This window comes from Leucopleurus acutus (genome assembly GCF_964270905.1).
Source record: "Leucopleurus acutus genome assembly, chromosome: 3".
In the NCBI taxonomy this organism is placed as follows: domain Eukaryota; kingdom Metazoa; phylum Chordata; class Mammalia; order Artiodactyla; family Delphinidae; genus Leucopleurus; species Leucopleurus acutus.
Window position 1 is genome coordinate 60,419,508 of NC_139145.1, and position 18,315 is coordinate 60,437,822.

Sequence of the window (18,315 nt, forward strand, 5' to 3'; positions counted from 1 at the left end):
AAATCAAAGGAATTGTGAATAACAGTCTTGTCCTGTTAATTATTTAATTACTTGACACTGCTAAGCAAGTCTGTGACAAAACATTAGAGAAACACACTAAGGTGGATCTTTAAAATTCAGATGCTCTGAAAGCACCACCACTTTCTGAGAGGACTGTTCTGTGTTTTTATTTGCTAAATAGAAACTGTCTAAACTCCTTTCCATCAAGTCAACTCTTCCACTTTCCCACATTTGCATAAAAATTGAACATACTCACCAGACAAAAGTGTATCTGTTAAAGAATCTGATTTCTCTTTACTGTTCTTCTGTTTTATGTCATATACCCTAAAGATACTGCCTGGATCCCACTAAATGCTACTGCAAAATCCCTTTTGTTCTCTGATTTGAAGAATGTTGCATGAGGGACATTTGATTCTATTACATTTTATTTTGCTATAAGAAGGACCGAAAACCCCTTGAGACCAAGCCTTACTTGGTGAGTTTAGGAATGTAATATCTATCTCCGGAGGGGGGCTTTGTATTTAGATATCAGAATTTGTTGTTTGCTTAAAAGTGTGCTGTGAAAGTGGAGTGTTCTTCTCTAAATCTATGAAAAAGAATAATTCAGTACTTCACTGGGGAAAACAACAGAAGGCCAAGATTTCCCAAAAAAGCAATTCCTGCATTTTTGGCACCTGCAAAGATGTGCTTACAAATGGTTTTTTGTTTTAAAGTACCAGCACCTGCAATTTGGCAGTCCTGCAGCAGCATGATTTACCCCCTTGTTTTGCAGTTTATGGATTGCCTGCTCCCCACTATCTCAAGTAGAGCCAAAGCTCCAACCCCAAGGAGAGCGAGCAGACACAGGGGAACGTTGTTATGCAGAACACACTGTCACCTTATATAGGTCACTGCTGGAGGACTGTGCTGTGCATGTACTTAAGCCCCGCTTCTGTTTCAAGCCCCATGGCCACTCACATCTCCCACATTCCAAACTGTAGTTCCCTGGGGTGACAGGTAGTTTCAGCCCTACAAGTACCAGCTGTTGACTCTGCCCACAGCCACTGGCCTCAGGAAACCTGGCACCTCCAGAGAGCAAGCAGTGCAGTCGAGGGCAGCAGAGGCCTGTTAAATGGAGAATGCATTTATACTTGCTCAACTCTAAGAAGATGGACTGAAACTTATCTCTGCGATAAACAGGGAATTGCAGTTGACAGACATTTTCTATATGAATGCAATTTACTATGTCATTACCAGTTTATGTTTATATAATGAAATCAACTGTTTTTGTGAGGTCAATTACCCAGATTTATTTTTTGTAAGTTCATAATTAAAAGGTACTTAAATATTTCCTCTCTGTTTTCTATCTGTGCATCATGCAGACAGAGTCTTTCGAAAAGTAGGCAGTTAAACTACGATCTTTTCTGAGGGAGAGAGAAAGAGAAGCTTTCCAAGGGGAACAATTTTTACAAAAGAAACTAAAGCTATGATGTTGGGAATCCCTCCTCCTAAGTCTCATAGGCTCATAACAAATAACCACAGCCAGGACACAGGTCAATGTTTTTTCTAAACACAGCAGCAGCAAGAGGGGTGGATGGCTATGGTGTTGTACAGGTCACAGCTGCAAGATCTTACTCTATATAAACAGAGAAAAACCTCTGCCAGGCAGATTACTAATTCACACTTCTAAGATCGAGACCAGCCTCATAACAAGGGAAACAACTCCAACTCCAAGTCCCGCTTTTTTTGTTGTTGTTGCTGTTTTTAATTAAAATGAAAATCAGCACAATATTATTGCTAGAATAATTTACCTGCCCATACTTGGGGGCATTTTGATTGCCCATTATTGTAACTTAGGTGAAAGTAATTATGCACAGCCTCACACACTTCTCTGGGGAATCAGCTCATACCTGAGACAGCCAAGAAGTCATCAATGGAAGTAATGTCATCGACAGCATCTGTGAGAACTCGGACTTGTTTTTCCCACTGTTCTTTAAAAAGATCCATGTTCTCTTGGGCCAGTTTACTCTGTGGTTTTGCTGCTAAAGCCAATGCAGCATTGATAACCTGCAAAGACATTAAAGTTCATTGTTTACTCTTTCAGAGTCATGAAAATAAAACAAGTGAGACAATTTGGTCAGCACAGTGTCTATGCTTTGTCTCCTGTGCATTTCATGAGGACGCATGATACCACATGCTCCACTGTTAACAGTTACAAAAATGAAGTAGAGAAGTATTAAACAACAGGCTTTATATGTAAATGGAGAAGTAATACATCTGAAATACAGTAACACACTGGAACTATGGATGATAATAAACAAAAGTATCTCTAATCTCTCCACCCTGTGATAACAACTCTTCACAATTTTTGACATTATATTCCAGGCTTTTTTTCCCCTCACATACAAACGTTATGTGTGCCAAATCAAAAAATACATAATTAGAATTATATGCTACGTAAAACTATTCCTGTTTCTTCTTTTAAATACTTCTCCATATCATTAAATGTATGTTAAAAAACATTAACTGTTTATTATTCCATCTTATAGATGCACATCACTATTCTGATTATACAATACCGAGGTTTGTTCCCAGTCACCCACCATTCTTAATCTTGTGATGAACATTTGGCATTTTAGGTTCTTGGTACATTCTCAAAGTACAGAAAAAAAAATATTTTTTTCTGAGATAACTGTAGTTGACATATAATAACTTCACAGAAAGTATAACATTTATTAAGTTTGAAAAGTAATTTCTTCTAGAATAATAAAAAGTAACTTCTTTAGGGAAAAAAAAACAGCTTTACTGAAATGTAATTTTATATACCAAACAAGTCACCCATTTAAATTGGAAGATTCAAAGATGTTTGGTATATTCAGTTTTGTAACCATCACCACAATCATTTTAGAACATGTCCATCACTCCAGAAAGAAACCCCATACCCACTTGCAGTCACTCCCTATCTCCCTGAACCCTGTCTCCTGGCAACCACTAACTTCTGTCTTTATGGCTCTACCTATTCTGGACTTTTCCTTAAAATGGAATCATATTAATATGTGCATTTTTGGAACTAGCTCCTTTCACTTAACATGTTTCCAAGGTTCATACATGCTATAGAATATATCAGTATTTCATCCTTTTTATTGACAAATAATATGTCATTATATGAATTTATCACATTTTCTTTATTCATTCATCAGCTGACAAACATCTGAATTCTTTCTACTTTTTGGTCATTATGAATAATGCTACTATGAACATTCACATATGTGTTTTGTTTGTTATCATTATTCTTGAATATATAACTAGGAATGGAACTGCTGGATCATATGGTTAACTTTATGGTTAACTTTCTGAGGAACTGCCTTACTGTCTTCCAAAGCAGTTGAACCATTTTTCACTCCTACCAGCATGTATGAGGGTTCCAATTTCCCCATATCTTCAACACCTGTTTTTCCTTTTTAAAAAAATTTTAGCCATCCTGGGTGATTCAACATTGTGGACTACTCTTCATTAATTAACTCATTAATTCACTAATGTATCAATGAATCAGTGTGGAGCTAGACTTTGTAAGAAAATGTGGGTGAAGAAAATGTTTCTTAAGAGAGCCAAGTAAACACGGGTCAGGGAATTAATTATATGTCTTAAATATTAAGATAATTTTCCCTTACAAAGAGAAAATTGCTCTCTTTGTTCTGTAATACCTTATATATAATGGAGGAAAAGGACCTCGTCTAAGGTGAATTTTCTCATTCTGATTACAAAACTGTTTACAAAGGACATGATAAATACTAATTTCTGATGAATTAGGAATAGAAAGATACTTAACATACTACTTCAAATAATTATCCAACATGATACTTAGTGGTGAAACTCTAGAATCATTACCTTAAAAATCAAGATGTTATTGATCAGAACACCTACTGTCACCATTAGTTAAATAATAATGGTCTTTCTAGCTAATGAAATAAAGTGGGAAATGGAAATAATAATAAAAAGCTGTTAGAAAGGAGACAAAATTACTTTTCAATGTAGATCATCTTTCTTTATCTAGGAAACTGAAGTGAGTTAACTGAAAAAACTCTTAGAATTAATAGGACTTCATTAAGTTAGCTAGAGACAATATAAATATGAGTAACGTTTCTATATACCAGAAAACAGGACATAAAATGAGGGGAATATTAGCTCTTCATGAACGCAATTAATAGAAAATATGTGGGATTAAATCTGTAAAGAAACCCAGAGGACTGAAGTAACAAAAATGACTAAATTTTTCTGAGGTACATTAAAGAAATGTGAATAAACAGAAACACAGTCCTTGTTCAGGAGTAGGAAGACTGACCTATTTATTCACAAATTAATCTGGAACAGTAAATAGCTGAGAATTAGCAAAAAGATATTAGGGATAGAGAGCAAGAGTAATGAAGAGGGACTTCCCTGGTGGTCCAGTGGCTAAGACTCCGTGCTCCCAAAGCAGGCAGCCTAGGTTCGATCCCTGGTCAGAGAACTAGATCCCACATGCCGCAACTAAGAGCCCGCATGCTGCAACTCAAGATCTCACATGCCGCAACCAAAAGAGATCCTGCACGCGGCAATGAAGATCCAGTGTGCCGCAACAAAGACCCAGTGCAGCCAAATAAATAAATATTTTTTTAAAAAAAGAGTAATGAAAGGAGTTAAAATGTAATACAAAGCTAAAGTAACTGAAAAGAATAGTCTAAAAACAGGCCCTATCACAGAGCAGAATTCAGTGTATGATAAAAGTGACATCACAAATCAGTGAGGAATGGCATATTTCTACATTTGATACGGGCTATTTGGAGAAAAATAAAGTTATAGCTTCACTTCACACTTATATTTATGTTCTAAATAAGATTGTTTCCAGATAGATAATGAGTTAAATTAAAAAAAGCCTAAAAGAACGTGTTTATTTATGCATTTACTGAACATTCCTCATGTCTTAGAAAATTCTCTATTTACATCTGTATTTAAATATACATGACAGATGAAGTATATATAGTGTTAGGTAAATCAGTAAGGAGAACACTAAAATACCGGTAGAAAATGGGGTAAGACATCAACAGCCTACCTAAGGTGACCTACAAATCGCTAGGAAACAACTAGAGGGAAAAGTTTACTCTCACTTATAAATTAATGAGTCACTATTCTTGCTCATTAAATTTGCAGAGAGCCCCAAACTACGCACTACCACCATATATACCATGGCAACTTTTTAAATGCTACTGTTGGCTAAGACCTCCAGTACAACACTGAACAGGACATTCTTGTCTGGTTTCTGATCCTAGTGGGAAGTATTCAGCCTTTTATCATTAAGTACGATGTTATCAGGCTGAGGAAATTTTCTTCTATTCCTAGTTTACAAAGTGTTTTTATCAGGTCTGGATGTTAGATTCTGTCAAATACTTTTTCTGTTTCATTTCCACCATTCTGGCTACTTCTTCTGTGTCTCTTTTGCTGTCTTGTCTTCCTCCACTAATGCTGAAGTTCTTCAAGCCTTGATCCTATGCTACCTTCTCTCCTCATTCTACACTTTTCCCACCTGTGAGCAATTTCATCATATGATTTTACATACCACCCATCTGCCAACTACTCCCACATCTCCAACCCAGACCATTCGTTTTAGCCCCTAAGTCATTTCCTAGCTACATACCCAACAGCTCTACTCAGATGCCTCAGACATTTCAAAATAAACATGTCTAAAATAAAATTCATGATTTCCTGCTCTGAACCATGTTGAATGGAACTCCTTTAAAATCTTGAGCACTCAACTTCAAGTGGACTCATAGTGTTGGGGACAGCAAGAGAAATAGATTTCCTTAGTCCAATCAGTCTCTTCCTCTCCTCAAGTCTGAACCCTAAAAGAGTAATTGTTCCATACCTTCTCCTCAAACCTGTAACACTTCTGCCAGCATCATCACTCTCAGCTTATAGTTCTGCTTCCTATTTAAATGAGAAGATGAATGCAATCAAAAGAGAATGTGTATAGAATCTTTATCACCGCACCTATCCATTTACCTGCATCCATGCCACATGCTCTATCTTACCTCTTTTTACTTATGAATGTTCCTATCTATGCTCCTACCAACCTTGCCACTTGTCCACTGGATCTCATTTCTTCTCCTCTACTCCAGGACAATGTCCTAGCAATTCTCTCTGCTCTATTCTTTATTACCAGTTTTTCCCTTCTACTGGACTATTTCCATCAGCTAAACATAGAAAAATGCTCCCGACTAAAACTCAAAAGCAAAAAACATTCTCAACCCCATATCTACCTCATGCTATCACCCCATGTCTCCATAATCCTTACATTTAATTAGAAAGAGCTGTCAACTTGCTATACTCAATTTATCTCTTCTCTCTTGAATCCACTCCAGTCAAGCTTATCTCTCCTAAATTTCTACCTAAACTTCTTTGCCCAAGATCACTTGTGATCTCTATATGTTGCTCAATCCAAGGATCAGTTCTCAGGTCACATTCTACAACCATTTTACATGAATAATCACTCTTCCTAGAAATACTTATCCCACTTGTCTTCCAAGACAGAGCCAGCTTCTGATGCTCTTCTGGTCAATAACACTTCCTCAATCTCCTTTGCTGGATACTGCTCATCTCCCCAAACTCTAAATGTTAGGGAACCCCAGTTTTATTTCCCAGACCTTTTTACTCTGGGTTTACACATTCCATTGGTGAACTTATTAAGTCTCATGACTTTAAGCACCATGTATGTGGTAATGGATCTCACATTTATATATTTCATCCAGACCTCTTTCCTGAACTTGACTTTGCTTCTTGCATGTCTAACAAGCACCACAAAATTAACATAAATGACAGCTCCATCCTTCTAGCTACTTAGGATCAAACCCTGGAATTATGGGCTTCCCTGGTGGCGCAGTGGTTGAGAGTCCGCCTGCCGATGCAGGGGACACGGGTTTGTGCCCTGGTCCGGGAAGATCCCACATGCCGCGCAGCGGCTGGGCCCGTGAGCCACGGCCGCTGAGCCTGCGTGTCCGGAGCCTGTGCTCCGCAACGGGAGAGGCCGCAACAGTGAGAGGCCCGTGTACCGCAAAAAAAAAAAAACTGGAATTTTTCCTGACTCTTCTCTTTCCCCTCCACTTCACAACTAATCCTTCAGTAAATTCTGTCTTCAAAATATATCCAGACCCTATAACCAGTGCTCACCACTTCCACTGTCCTCTTGCCTCTGTTTTGGTCTCCTATGCTGCCGTAACATAATCACAAAACTAGCTGTGCTTAAAACACATATGTGTTATCTTACAGTTCTGAAAGTCAGAAGTCTAAAATGGGTCTTACAGAGCTAAAATCAAAGTGTCAGCATAACTGTTCATTCCAGAGTCTCTAGGGGAGAACCCAGTCCTTGTCTTTTCCAACCTCTAGGGCTGCCCACATGCCTTGGCTTGTGGCCACATCACTCCAACTCCTGCTTCCACGATCACATCTCCTTCTCTGATACCAACACCACTGCTTCCCTCATATAAGGACCCTTGTGATTACACTGGGGATGCACCCGGATAATCTAGGATAATTTAACCATTTAAAGATCGTTAGTTTATTTACCTCTGCCAAGTCCCTTCTGCTATATAAGGTAACATATTCACAGGTTCCAGGAATTAGAAAATTGGGGGTGGGGGCAGCACATTATTCTGCTAACCACAGCTTCCTAAGGGGTCCCCCTGCTTCTATCCTTCCTCAGAGAAGTCAGAGAGACCCTGCTAAAACCAAAGTTAGATCATGTCAATCCTCTACTCAAAACCCATCAATGGCTTCCCATGTGACTCAGAGTAAAAAGCCAAATGCTTTACCATGGCCCTAAAAGGCTCTATACCATTCACACTCCTGTTAGATACTTGATCCTCCTTCCTCAAAGCCTCTGTATTTGCTGTTCCCTCTTCCTGGAGTGCTCTCCCCTCAGACACCCTCTCTGGCTTGTTCTGTCATCTCCTTTCTGGTCTTTGCTTCTACATCACTTTCTCAGTGAGGTCTTTCTTGACCATCCCAACCATGCTATTTAACACACACACCAACATTACATGTTACATTAGAAGAGAAGGTCTCGAATCAATGATTTAAAGGCTTCTAACTTCAGGGGCTTCCCTGGTGGTGCAGTGGTTGGGAATCTGCCTGCCAATGCAGGGGACATGGGTTCGAGCCCTGGTCTGGGAAGATCCCACATGCCACGGAGCAACTAAGCCCATGAGCCACAACTACTGAGCCTGCGCGTCTGGAGCCTGTGCTCTGCAACAAGAGAGGCCGCGATAGTGAGAGGCCCGCGCACCGCGATGAAAAGTGGCCCCCACTTGCCGCAACTGGAGAAAGCCCTCGCACAGAAACGAAGACCCAACACAGCCAAAAATAAATAAATAAATTTAAAAGCTTCTAACTTCAGAAACTAGAAAAAGAAGGGCAAATTAAACCCAAAGCAAGGAGAAGGAAAAAAATAACAGAGTAGCTATTAATAAAATACAAATTACCAAAGCTCACTCAAGAATAAACAGCTAAATGTTTAAATAAATGATCTGAATATCATTATACCTAATAAAGAAACTAAATTAATTTTTGGAAGTCTTCACAAAAAGAAAACTCCAGGGACTTCCCTGGTGGCTCAGTGGTTAAGAATCCACCTGCCAATGCAGGGGACACGGGTTCGAGCCCTGGTCTGGGAAGATCCCACATGCCGCGGAGCAACTAGGCCTGTGCACCACAACTACTGAGCCTGTGCTCTAGAGCCCGCAAGCCACAACTACTGAGCCCGTGTGCCACAACTACTGAAGCCCACGCGCCTAGTGCCCATGCTCCACAACAAGAGAAGATACGGCAGTGAGATGCCCACGCACTGCAGCAAAGTAGCCCCCACTCACCACAACTAGAGAAAGCCCACACGCAGCAATGAAGATCCAATGCAGCCAAAAATAAACAAATAAATTTATTTTTAAAAAAGAAAAAAAGAAAACTCCAGGCCAGATGGCTTCATTGATAAACTCCCCCCAAACATTTAAAGAAGAATACCAGTTATATAGACTTCTCAAAAAAATGGAAGAGAGGGAAACACTTTCCAACTTTTATGATATGGAAATCAGACTTTACAAGAAAACAAAACAACAAACCAATACCAATATGCAAGGCTTACAAGGAAACCAGAGTACCTCTGGAGGCCTGTTACCTGCAGGCCTCCATGGGAGGGGGGAAGGGAGGAAAGAGGTACAGAAAATGCTGAGAGAAACTTTTAGTCAGAAGCATCTCCTTTTAGCTCTTCTGTGCAACTGCTGTGTAAGAAGATTAGAGAATATCAGAAGTGGAAAAGTGAGGTGATTCAAAGGTAGATGGTCCTATGATTGTGAAATAATACATGAATGAGAACTTGAGGCCACAGGCTTCCCTGGCCCGTATGCCTTGGATGCTCATTTAAGAGCTATATATTTTCCCACTACCTGTATAGACCAGGCCTGTCTGGGTTTATGCTTATTTGATGCTTGTCAAGCCTGTTAGCCACAAAAATGATCAGCATTCCCACAGAACAATGGGAGAAGCAGCAATATGGAAGATAAATCTAAGGAGGCAGAAGAAAGAACCAACAATTTTATAAGTTCTTTCTCAATTTAGTTAGTGAGAAATACCCCCCAAAAAAGACAAAGAGGGCTTCCCTGGCGGCGCAGTGGTTGAGAGTCCGCCTGCCGATGCAGGGGACATGGGTTCGTGCCCCGGTCCGGGAAGACCCCACATGCCGCGGAGCGGCTGGGCCCGTGAGCCATGGCCGCTGAGCCTGCGTGTCCAGAGCCTGTGGTCCGCAACGGGAGAGGCCACAACAATGAGAGGCCCACGTACCACCCCCCCAAAAAAGACAAAGAAATGTAGATAAGCAGCAGCTTCAAATACTTCATTCACCCTTGCTTCAATTTCCAAGAAAGGCCATATGAATTATCAACTGTCAGAAACATGCTGTTGGCAGGGTTTTTCTATTTTCTTTTGACCAGTATCAGATGAATTGAAAAACTGAAGTGTTTTAAGCAGCTACCATGCACTAAGACTTGAGCACATCCATGAGCAAGATGATTGGGGGTGGGGGGGGCATGGGGGTAGAGAATCAGGTTCTTTCCCAAAACAGATTTTTTTCCTGATAAAAGCATGTGAGTCTGGGCTCTCTGCTCAGATGGAGAGAGGTCCCCTTTCTGATGAACAGTGCGATACTGCAGACACAAAACAGAAGGCAATGCAGGGAAAGAGCTGACCTACTTTCTTTCCTACTCATAAATCACCAAAAAATGTGGGTGCTTTTTTCTCCCCCAAGCAACAAAATAAATCCACTCTCAGGTTACTTTGCCTGAACTCAACTTTAACACCGCAAATATCAGAGTTAAGTCGCTTAACTACTAAAAAGTTAGTACTTTAGAACAGAATTTCCCATTTCCAAAAATTAATTTGCTATTGGGTGAGCTGAAAGATGGAGAAGAAAACTCCTCTACAGGTTCCATCTGTCACCTCTCCTCTCCAGAAAGGAACAATAAGGTCTAGGAACCAACTCCAGACTGTAGGTGGAGCCACAGAAAAGCAGCCCCCGGCAGAGGGGCCAGGGCTGCCTGAATGCAGCAGTGTGGGTGTGAGACCTGAAAAACAAACCGGAAAAACCCAATACTGTGGATGGATGCTGACAGTAGCCTCAAATAAAGAAACATACACTTTAATATAATAACTTTTTGTCTACACGCTACAGCATATTTAGCCTAGTCAAGTTGATTAACGTGCCTAGGGTTTGTTTATCAAACAGGCCAGTGACCCTGGAAGGAAACACCTCAGGACTAGGACCCCCCGATGCCTGACATCACTGCCCACATCAGGCTGAAGAATAAGGAGAGGGCTCCACTCCTCCTGAGGGACAGCCACCAGCTACCTTAAAGAAGCGGTCCTTTGAGCATGAAACACATGGCCAGGGTAGGTAAGATGCAGCTCCCAGAAATCTGGTTTACGCTCCTCAAAGAATTTCAGAACTTTAAATTAGTTACCAATCCTTTAAAATTGAGACTTGTCAAAAAAATCTGAATTGCTGACTTCTCTTTAAAAATAATGAAAGAACCTAGCAATAATGGGTTGGAGTGGAGTCACAGTTACCTCATTTAGAAATGGCACATGCTACATAGTTTGTCATTACCATGCCTGCAAATGTCTACTGTATTTGCCATCACTGAACCTGCCCAGCCCTGTTTGTGAGCAAGGGTAGGAAGGGGCCTAGGAGAGAATCTGCAGGAATAATCACACCTAGAGAAACACCTTTTTATCTAGGACATATACCCAATTCCAAGCGTGGTCTGGACACTGTCTTGAGGTCTGTTCTAGCAGGAGAAATGAACCTACAAAGGAGAGGGAAAAAAGGTGCTTTCTGAGGGCAACCTAAAACCTGGGCAACATGTCCCAGCCAAACATGACTTATGCACACCATCACTCTCATTAGGATCTACTAGACTCTCCATGTGATTTTTTTTTTCTAGGCTTTAAGATCATTTATATAAATACTCTTAGTAGGTGTGATCAGCGTATGTTACCATCTGTTTCAGCCAATATGTGAAAGCATTGTCGCTTTTCAAGCATTTCAAAATCAAATGGAGAACCAAAAGCATTAAAAATAAAGTGCTGGCACACCACCCTCGGGCTGACCGTAGTGGACATTGTGAGGGCAGCCGATGCGCAGCCTGTGCGCCCCGCACCACCTCCTGTGGAAGCTTGAGTCAACTGTGTAGCTTTCTTCCTTTGTCTCATAACCATGTCCACCAATGAGGATGCTAGTTCACCAGCTGCCCGCCTTAACGGATTCAAGAACAAGGGGAAAGACAGTACAGAAATGAGGCAGCGCTGAACAGAAGTTAATGTGGAGCTCAGGAAAGCTAAGAAGGATGACCAGACGCTGAAGAGGAGAAATGTCAGCTCCTTTCCAGATGCTGCTGCTTCTCCACTGCAGGAAAACCGCAAAAACCGGGGCACTGTAAATTGGTCTGTTGATGATATTGTCAAAGGCATAAATAGCAACAACTTGGAAAGCCAGCTCCAAGCTACTCAAGCTGCTAGGAAACTGCTTTCTAGGGTAAAATAGCCCCCCACAGACAGCATAATTCGGGCTGGTTTGATTCCAAAATTTGTGTCCTTCTTGAGCAGAACGGACTGTAGTCCCCTTCAGTTTGAATCTGCTTGGGCCCTCACTAACAATGCTTCCGGGACATCAGAACAGACCAAGGCTGTGGTAGATGGAGGTGCTATCCCAGCATTCATTTCTCTGTTGGCATCTCCCCACGCTCACATCAGTGAACAAGATGCATGGGCTCTAGGAAACACTGCAGGTGATAGCTCGGTTTTCCGAGACTTGGTTATCAAGTATGGTCCAGTTGACCTGCTGTTGGCACTTTTGGCGGTTCCTGATGTGTCATCTTTAGCACGTGGTTACTTACATAATCTTACCTGGACACTTTCAAATCTTTGTCGCAACAAGAATCGTGCACCCCCCCCTTAGACTCTGTTGAGCAAATTCTTCCTACTTTAGTTCATCTCCTGCATCACGATGACCCAGAAGTTTTAGCTGATACCTGCTGGGCTATTTCCTACCTTACCAATGGTCCACATGAACGGATTGAAATGGTTGTGAAAACTGGGGTTGTACCCCAACTTGTGAAGCTTTTAGGAGCTACTGAATTGCCAGTTGTGACTCTCGCACAAAGAGCCATAGGGAATATTGTCATTGGAACAGATGAACAGACTCAGGTTGTAATAGATGCAGGAGCACTTGCCATCTTTCCCAGCCTGCTAACAAACTCCAAAACTAACATTCAGAAGAAAGCTACATGGACAATGTCAAACATCACGGCTGGCCGCCAGGACCAGATACAACAAGCTGTAAATCATGGATTAGTCCCGTTCCTTGTTGGCGTTCTCTCTAAGGCCGACTTTAGGACACAAAAGGAAGCTGTATGGGCTGTAACCAACTATACACGTGGTGGAACAGTTGAGCAGATGGTATACCTTGTTCATTGTGGCATAACAGAGCCGTTGATGAACCTCCTAACTGCGAAAGACACCAAAATTCCTCTGGTTATTCTGGATGCCATCTCAAATATCTTTCACGCTGCTGAGAAACTAGGGGAAACTGAGAAACTTAGTATGATGACTGAAGAATGTGGAGGTTTGGACAAAATTGAAGCTCTACAAAACCATGAAAATGAGTCTGTGTACAAAGCTTCATTAAACTTGATTGAGATTGAGATCCTCCTCTTTCTCTGTGGAGGAAGAGGAAGATCAAAATGTTGTGCCAGAAACTACCTCTGAAGGGTTTACATTCCAAGTTCAGGATGGCACTGCGGGGACCTTCAACTTTTAGATTGTACACCTGAGGCATAAAGTTGTTTGTTGTGTACTATGTTTGGTAGAAGTTTGTCTTACTGTTTCTCTCCTAAGAACTCTTTTTACATGTGGTTTGTTATTGTAGCACTTTTTCCAAAGAAACTATTCTTGAACAGTTCCAAACTGTACATACTATATGAAGCTTCTCCTCTCAATGGGTTTCTTATTTTTATGTGGAATTTCATATCTTGCAGTGTCCTGTAAATAAAGATTAAATTTCACCCTTTTCTTAAAAAATAAAAAAATAAATAAAATGCCGATAGGGTAAAATGGCAAGCTTGAGAAAAGAATGCCAAATCTTTAAAATCTACTCTAAATTTATTTCATATAACTTGGTCATCCATGAACTTTCTGTAGGTGATTAAATTCATTGTGCTTATTATCTGTACAGCTATTGACCAGTAGCAGACTTCATGACTGGATTAAAGCTGGGGAAATGTTGATTAGATAATGTGGATCCACAACTGGCTCATCACACTAATACTCAGATGAAGCAGCTCTCACTGGCACACTAACCCACATGGTTGAGAATGAGAATAAGTGCCCTAGCTAACCTGTGTACCAGTTAGGATCCCAGGTTAATAACCAGGCTTTACTTATTTTGGTCACCTACCTTGAGTGTCAGGAATTATACATATGAAAGAACCAAAGTATTAGTCACGGTATATTTTAAAGTTGGTTGCAGACAAAACATAGAAATTTCATTCCCGTAACCTCTATTCTATTACTCCAGTTCCCTTGCTTTATTCCCCTTTATTTGTGGTCAATGCAATCTGACAGGACATTTAGAAAGAGTTTAATGTAAATCTTCAGAGTATGCCCATGACCATTCTCTACCTGGGAAATTGAAGAGGCAACCTCTTCCACCAAAACAGCACTGACACTGCTTAGAAATCCCTGTGAGGGGCAAGGAGTGTCAGGCACACAAAAAGGATCAGTTCCCCTCACAGGAGGCAGGCAACTCACCTAACATTAAACAAAGCAACCATTCTTCTGTGTGCTTCAGAGTCTTTCTAGAGCCCCAGATGCTTAACCTAGCCTGATCACCAGTCTTCCAATATGCCATTATAAATGGAGAAAAGTTCTTAAGCTTTTACTTCAGTAGCTGGCTGAATTACATTATTAATATCTGTATCATAAGGCTACTTCAAGACATAGCTAAGTAAGGCTTCTAGCTCTTGAATCTCATTCCCTCTAACAAGATCCAAATACTGGGCATCACAATGGAATGTGGGTGGGTAACAGTTATTCTTTCAGGCTTGTGCGTAACCATCCCGATTCCAGGACTACCACATGTTGCAGATGGCCCTCCCTTAGGGAGGGTGTAGAATGGCCACTGCCTACTCTCCATTTGCCAGCAATGGAGGACACTATACATTTTTTTTTTTTGGCTTCATTGGGTCTTCACTGCTGCATGGGCTTTTCTCTAGTTGCGGTGAGCGGGGGCTACGCTTCCTTGCGGTGCACGGGCCTCTCATTGTGGTGGCTTCTCCTGTTGTGGAGCACTGGCTCTAGGCGCACGGGCTTCAGTAGTTGTGGCATGCAGACTCAGCAGTTGTGGCTCGCGGGCTCTAGAGCACAGGCTCAGCAGCTCCGCGGCATGTGGGATCTTCCTGGACCAGGGATCGAACCCATGTCCCCTGCACTGGCAGGCAGATTCTTAACCACTGTGCCACCAGGGAAGTCCCGACACTATATATTTTTAATGAAGGGCAAGGAGACAGTAACACATGATGCCTTAAGGAAATATCGCTTAAAGTCAAACAAATTTCTCAAGCTATATAGACTGTGGATCAGCATTCTGCCCTCAAGACTTCTATCTAAAATCCTAAAAATGAAACTAACAAAATAAACCTCATTCCCACTCTAATAACCCAAATCCAATTTGGTGAAACCTTAAACATTGCTGGTTTTACTTTACCTGAGGACAGAGGGCTTCTAGCTGGCTTGCAGACATTCGAACAAGCTTTACACCTTCTTCATTGTTTGAGATGGAACAGGCCAAGTTGGCAACCTAGAAGAAAAGATAAAAAAGACCTTTGAAGATTTTTCTCTTTTAACTTTAAAGGAAAACAAATGTACACCTACCCCATCCCTGACCTTTACAGAACAAATGACAAAAGCACCAAAGGTGTTTTACTTCTCACAGATTGATTACCTGCTTATGAGGACAAATTTTTTAGCTCTGTGCTAAGGAAATTAAACTCATAACACAGGTCACATTGTAAGCTGGTGGCAGAACACTGAAAGATCGTAGGGCTTGTAACTCACCAGCTTTACATGGGCTCTAACCTGCCTGAACAGTAAGTTGAGAAAAAGGGTCTCCTGGTGTGAGACGTGAGAAAAACCAAGGAACCAAAGGCACCAAAGAATCATTGGTACCCTCAAATAAAAATGTACTCTGCAGCTGTTCTTAAAGGAAGGAAATCGAAATTCTAAGCTGCTGTTCTCATTTGACAGGTGAATGGATGCTTACTTTAAGCCAAGATGAGTTTTATTTGAATGCAAGGCTATTTTTCAAATTAAAAAAATAGCATTAACACATCAAGATGGACCCAAGTCCACCCTCATCAGAAATGGAAGAAGAAACAGAGATGATGTCCCATAGTTAAGAGCAAAACTGTCTTTTAACTGGTTTCTCAAAAGCACTGTTTCCTGAATGATGCTATTTCATTTGAACTAAAATCTTTACCTTGCCATCCAACTGCCTCAATGACACTACTCATGTAGCCAGAAACAATCTTTCCAAGTTGTATCATACTTCTGCTGAAGCTCTGGCTGTGCTGAGAATGTTGTTCTGTAGCGGCTGCTAGGGATGTGATCACTTACCACTGTTTCTAAATAAACAGGCTTGCCAATTCCATTAGCAATACCAAGGACCAACTGAATACACAGTGCTGAGACATATCTTACCCCAGTTACAAACTGAGTTATGAATGATAGAGGCGTAGGCAGTTGAATAACAGAGGCACTTTCTGAGAATTTAAAATGCCAGAGTAAACAAGGGCAATGGCAATAACCTTTGATTTTCACTCCTCCACCCAAGTTAAGAAGATAAAGGCACAAGAAAAATTATATACCATTACTGTTGTTCGCAGTGTTACAGTTAGGGATTATCAGCTTTCTGTAAGACTGCGAACTATCACAATCCTGCAATGCCTAATCACAAGAAGAAACAAAAGAACATGGAACTTAAACATAAAAATGTGCGGAAAAAGAAAATTAAGTCAGATCTTTAATGGGTAAGGGCCTTCAAAATCACACAAAAGAAGTAAGATTTATACTCCCTGAAGGTTACAATTCCACTTACCAGTGTCAACTGGACCTGAGCAAAGAGGCACTTCTATTCATGATGACAGTCTATAGAGATAATTGTTGATTTCTATTTGTTTCCTTTAAAAGTGCTACAAAATATGACCTAAGCTAAATTCTGTAGAAGATAAAACTTTTACAAACATTATCCCTCAAATGTACATTTTATGATGCTCTACTGAAGGAGAAAGCTTAAATTAGATGTGTTTATGAAGCCACAGCTTCTATTCCTTCACTGCCTTAACAAGGCATTTTGAAACCAAATATAAAATTTGAGGTTGATGACTGAATTAGCAATTTGGGACAACAAAGATCCCTAGTCCCACCCCATGCCCACCATTTTCGGAGGCCAGTCAAATGTTAGATTCAGGAAGGTCTGTCACTGTTTCTGCCTTCCACTCTCTAGCCACTACTAGTATAATTTTATATTCTCCCAATTTTATGAATCTGTAAAACTCAGAAAAAAATAATTAAATTAATAAGCAAAGGATTACAATAAGTATTATCTACTACAGATCAGACACATGAGATGGTGTGTGGCTAAAGGCTGAAATGCTGACTTTTGTAAACCATCTTTCCTGTTTCCTGATACAAATCCTAACAAGACTTGGGAAGACTTATTCTTTATTTTAAAAACATTACTTTAATGTTCTACAAGAGTACACTGCCTGTTTCAGGAGGCCACCCCGCCTGCCCTGGGAGGAGGAAGTGGACACCTGTCACTGACAGTCTTCTCCAGATGAATGAGCTTCAATTCACCCTCCAGGGAAAGCGCCACTCACTCCTAACAATGACAAATGTGCAAATGCAACATCTCGACCACAGCTCTCTGAGAAGCTAACCTCATATACTAGTGCCAGGCTTGACTGCCATGAAAGCTGGGAATGAGGGAAGGGGCTTCCTAAATACCTCTTTGTGGGGCTCTAGAAATCTGGGATAGCAGCTCAGTAGACTGAAGAAGTTTCTGAAGTTTGAATTAAAAATACTCAGAGCAGCTAACTTCCAGAGAACCTAGCAGAGCGGAGACTTTGGAGAGTGATGAGTAACATCTCTAATTTGCTCTCGGAATAAATTTTTATATCTTTGCTACCACAGTAATTTGTGTATTAACAATTTAAACATCTTAGATTCCTGCTAATCTAAGAGGTCGGCTAAGACTGACACTATGACTACCAGCTTTGGAATCATGAGGCCTCTTTTGCACCACCTCTTTTGCACCTATCCCATTTAAGTTTGGACCCTGTAGAAGAACACAACATTTCAGAAAACTTTCAACTCCCTGATTGAAAAAAACCAAAGAACAGCCCTGGGCTTTAGCTGGTTTTAGGAGTAGCCCAGTAATAATCTGTGCTGTGCAGGAAAAAATTGTCACAGCCAGGCTGTGTCAAATCAACAAATATGACATCTGTACATGACAGGAAAGACAACTTTTCAGACATGTAGGAAAGCTCTAGAATTTCTTTACTTAAATAAAATGTATGAAACAAGGTTACAAGGGGGAAAAAATATACCATTATGACAAATTTTCCTCTGTTATACATGTGTTGATGACTTTAAATAAATTTAAAATTTGTTTAAGTCAAACATAAGTTGTTTCCCACTGCCCCT

The 18,315-nt window shown here is 40.7% G+C and overlaps 1 protein-coding gene and 1 pseudogene across 2 annotated transcripts in view; one reads left to right on the forward strand and one right to left on the reverse strand.

The window, feature by feature from the left end:
- Window positions 1-18,315, reverse strand: part of CTNNA1 (catenin alpha 1) — a 181,231-nt gene that overhangs the window by 17,539 nt on the left and 145,377 nt on the right. The window contains exons 10-11 of the mRNA XM_082836989.1: window positions 15,317-15,409; window positions 1,890-2,046 (exon numbers count right to left, since the gene is read on the reverse strand). Coding sequence (XP_082693115.1) covers window positions 1,890-2,046; window positions 15,317-15,409 — 250 coding nt within the window. The remainder of the gene's footprint in view (window positions 1-1,889; window positions 2,047-15,316; window positions 15,410-18,315) is intronic.
- On the forward strand, window positions 11,133-14,077 carry LOC309960308 (importin subunit alpha-1-like; annotated as a pseudogene). Its single transcript has one exon. The product of its transcript is annotated as an importin subunit alpha-1-like (transcript).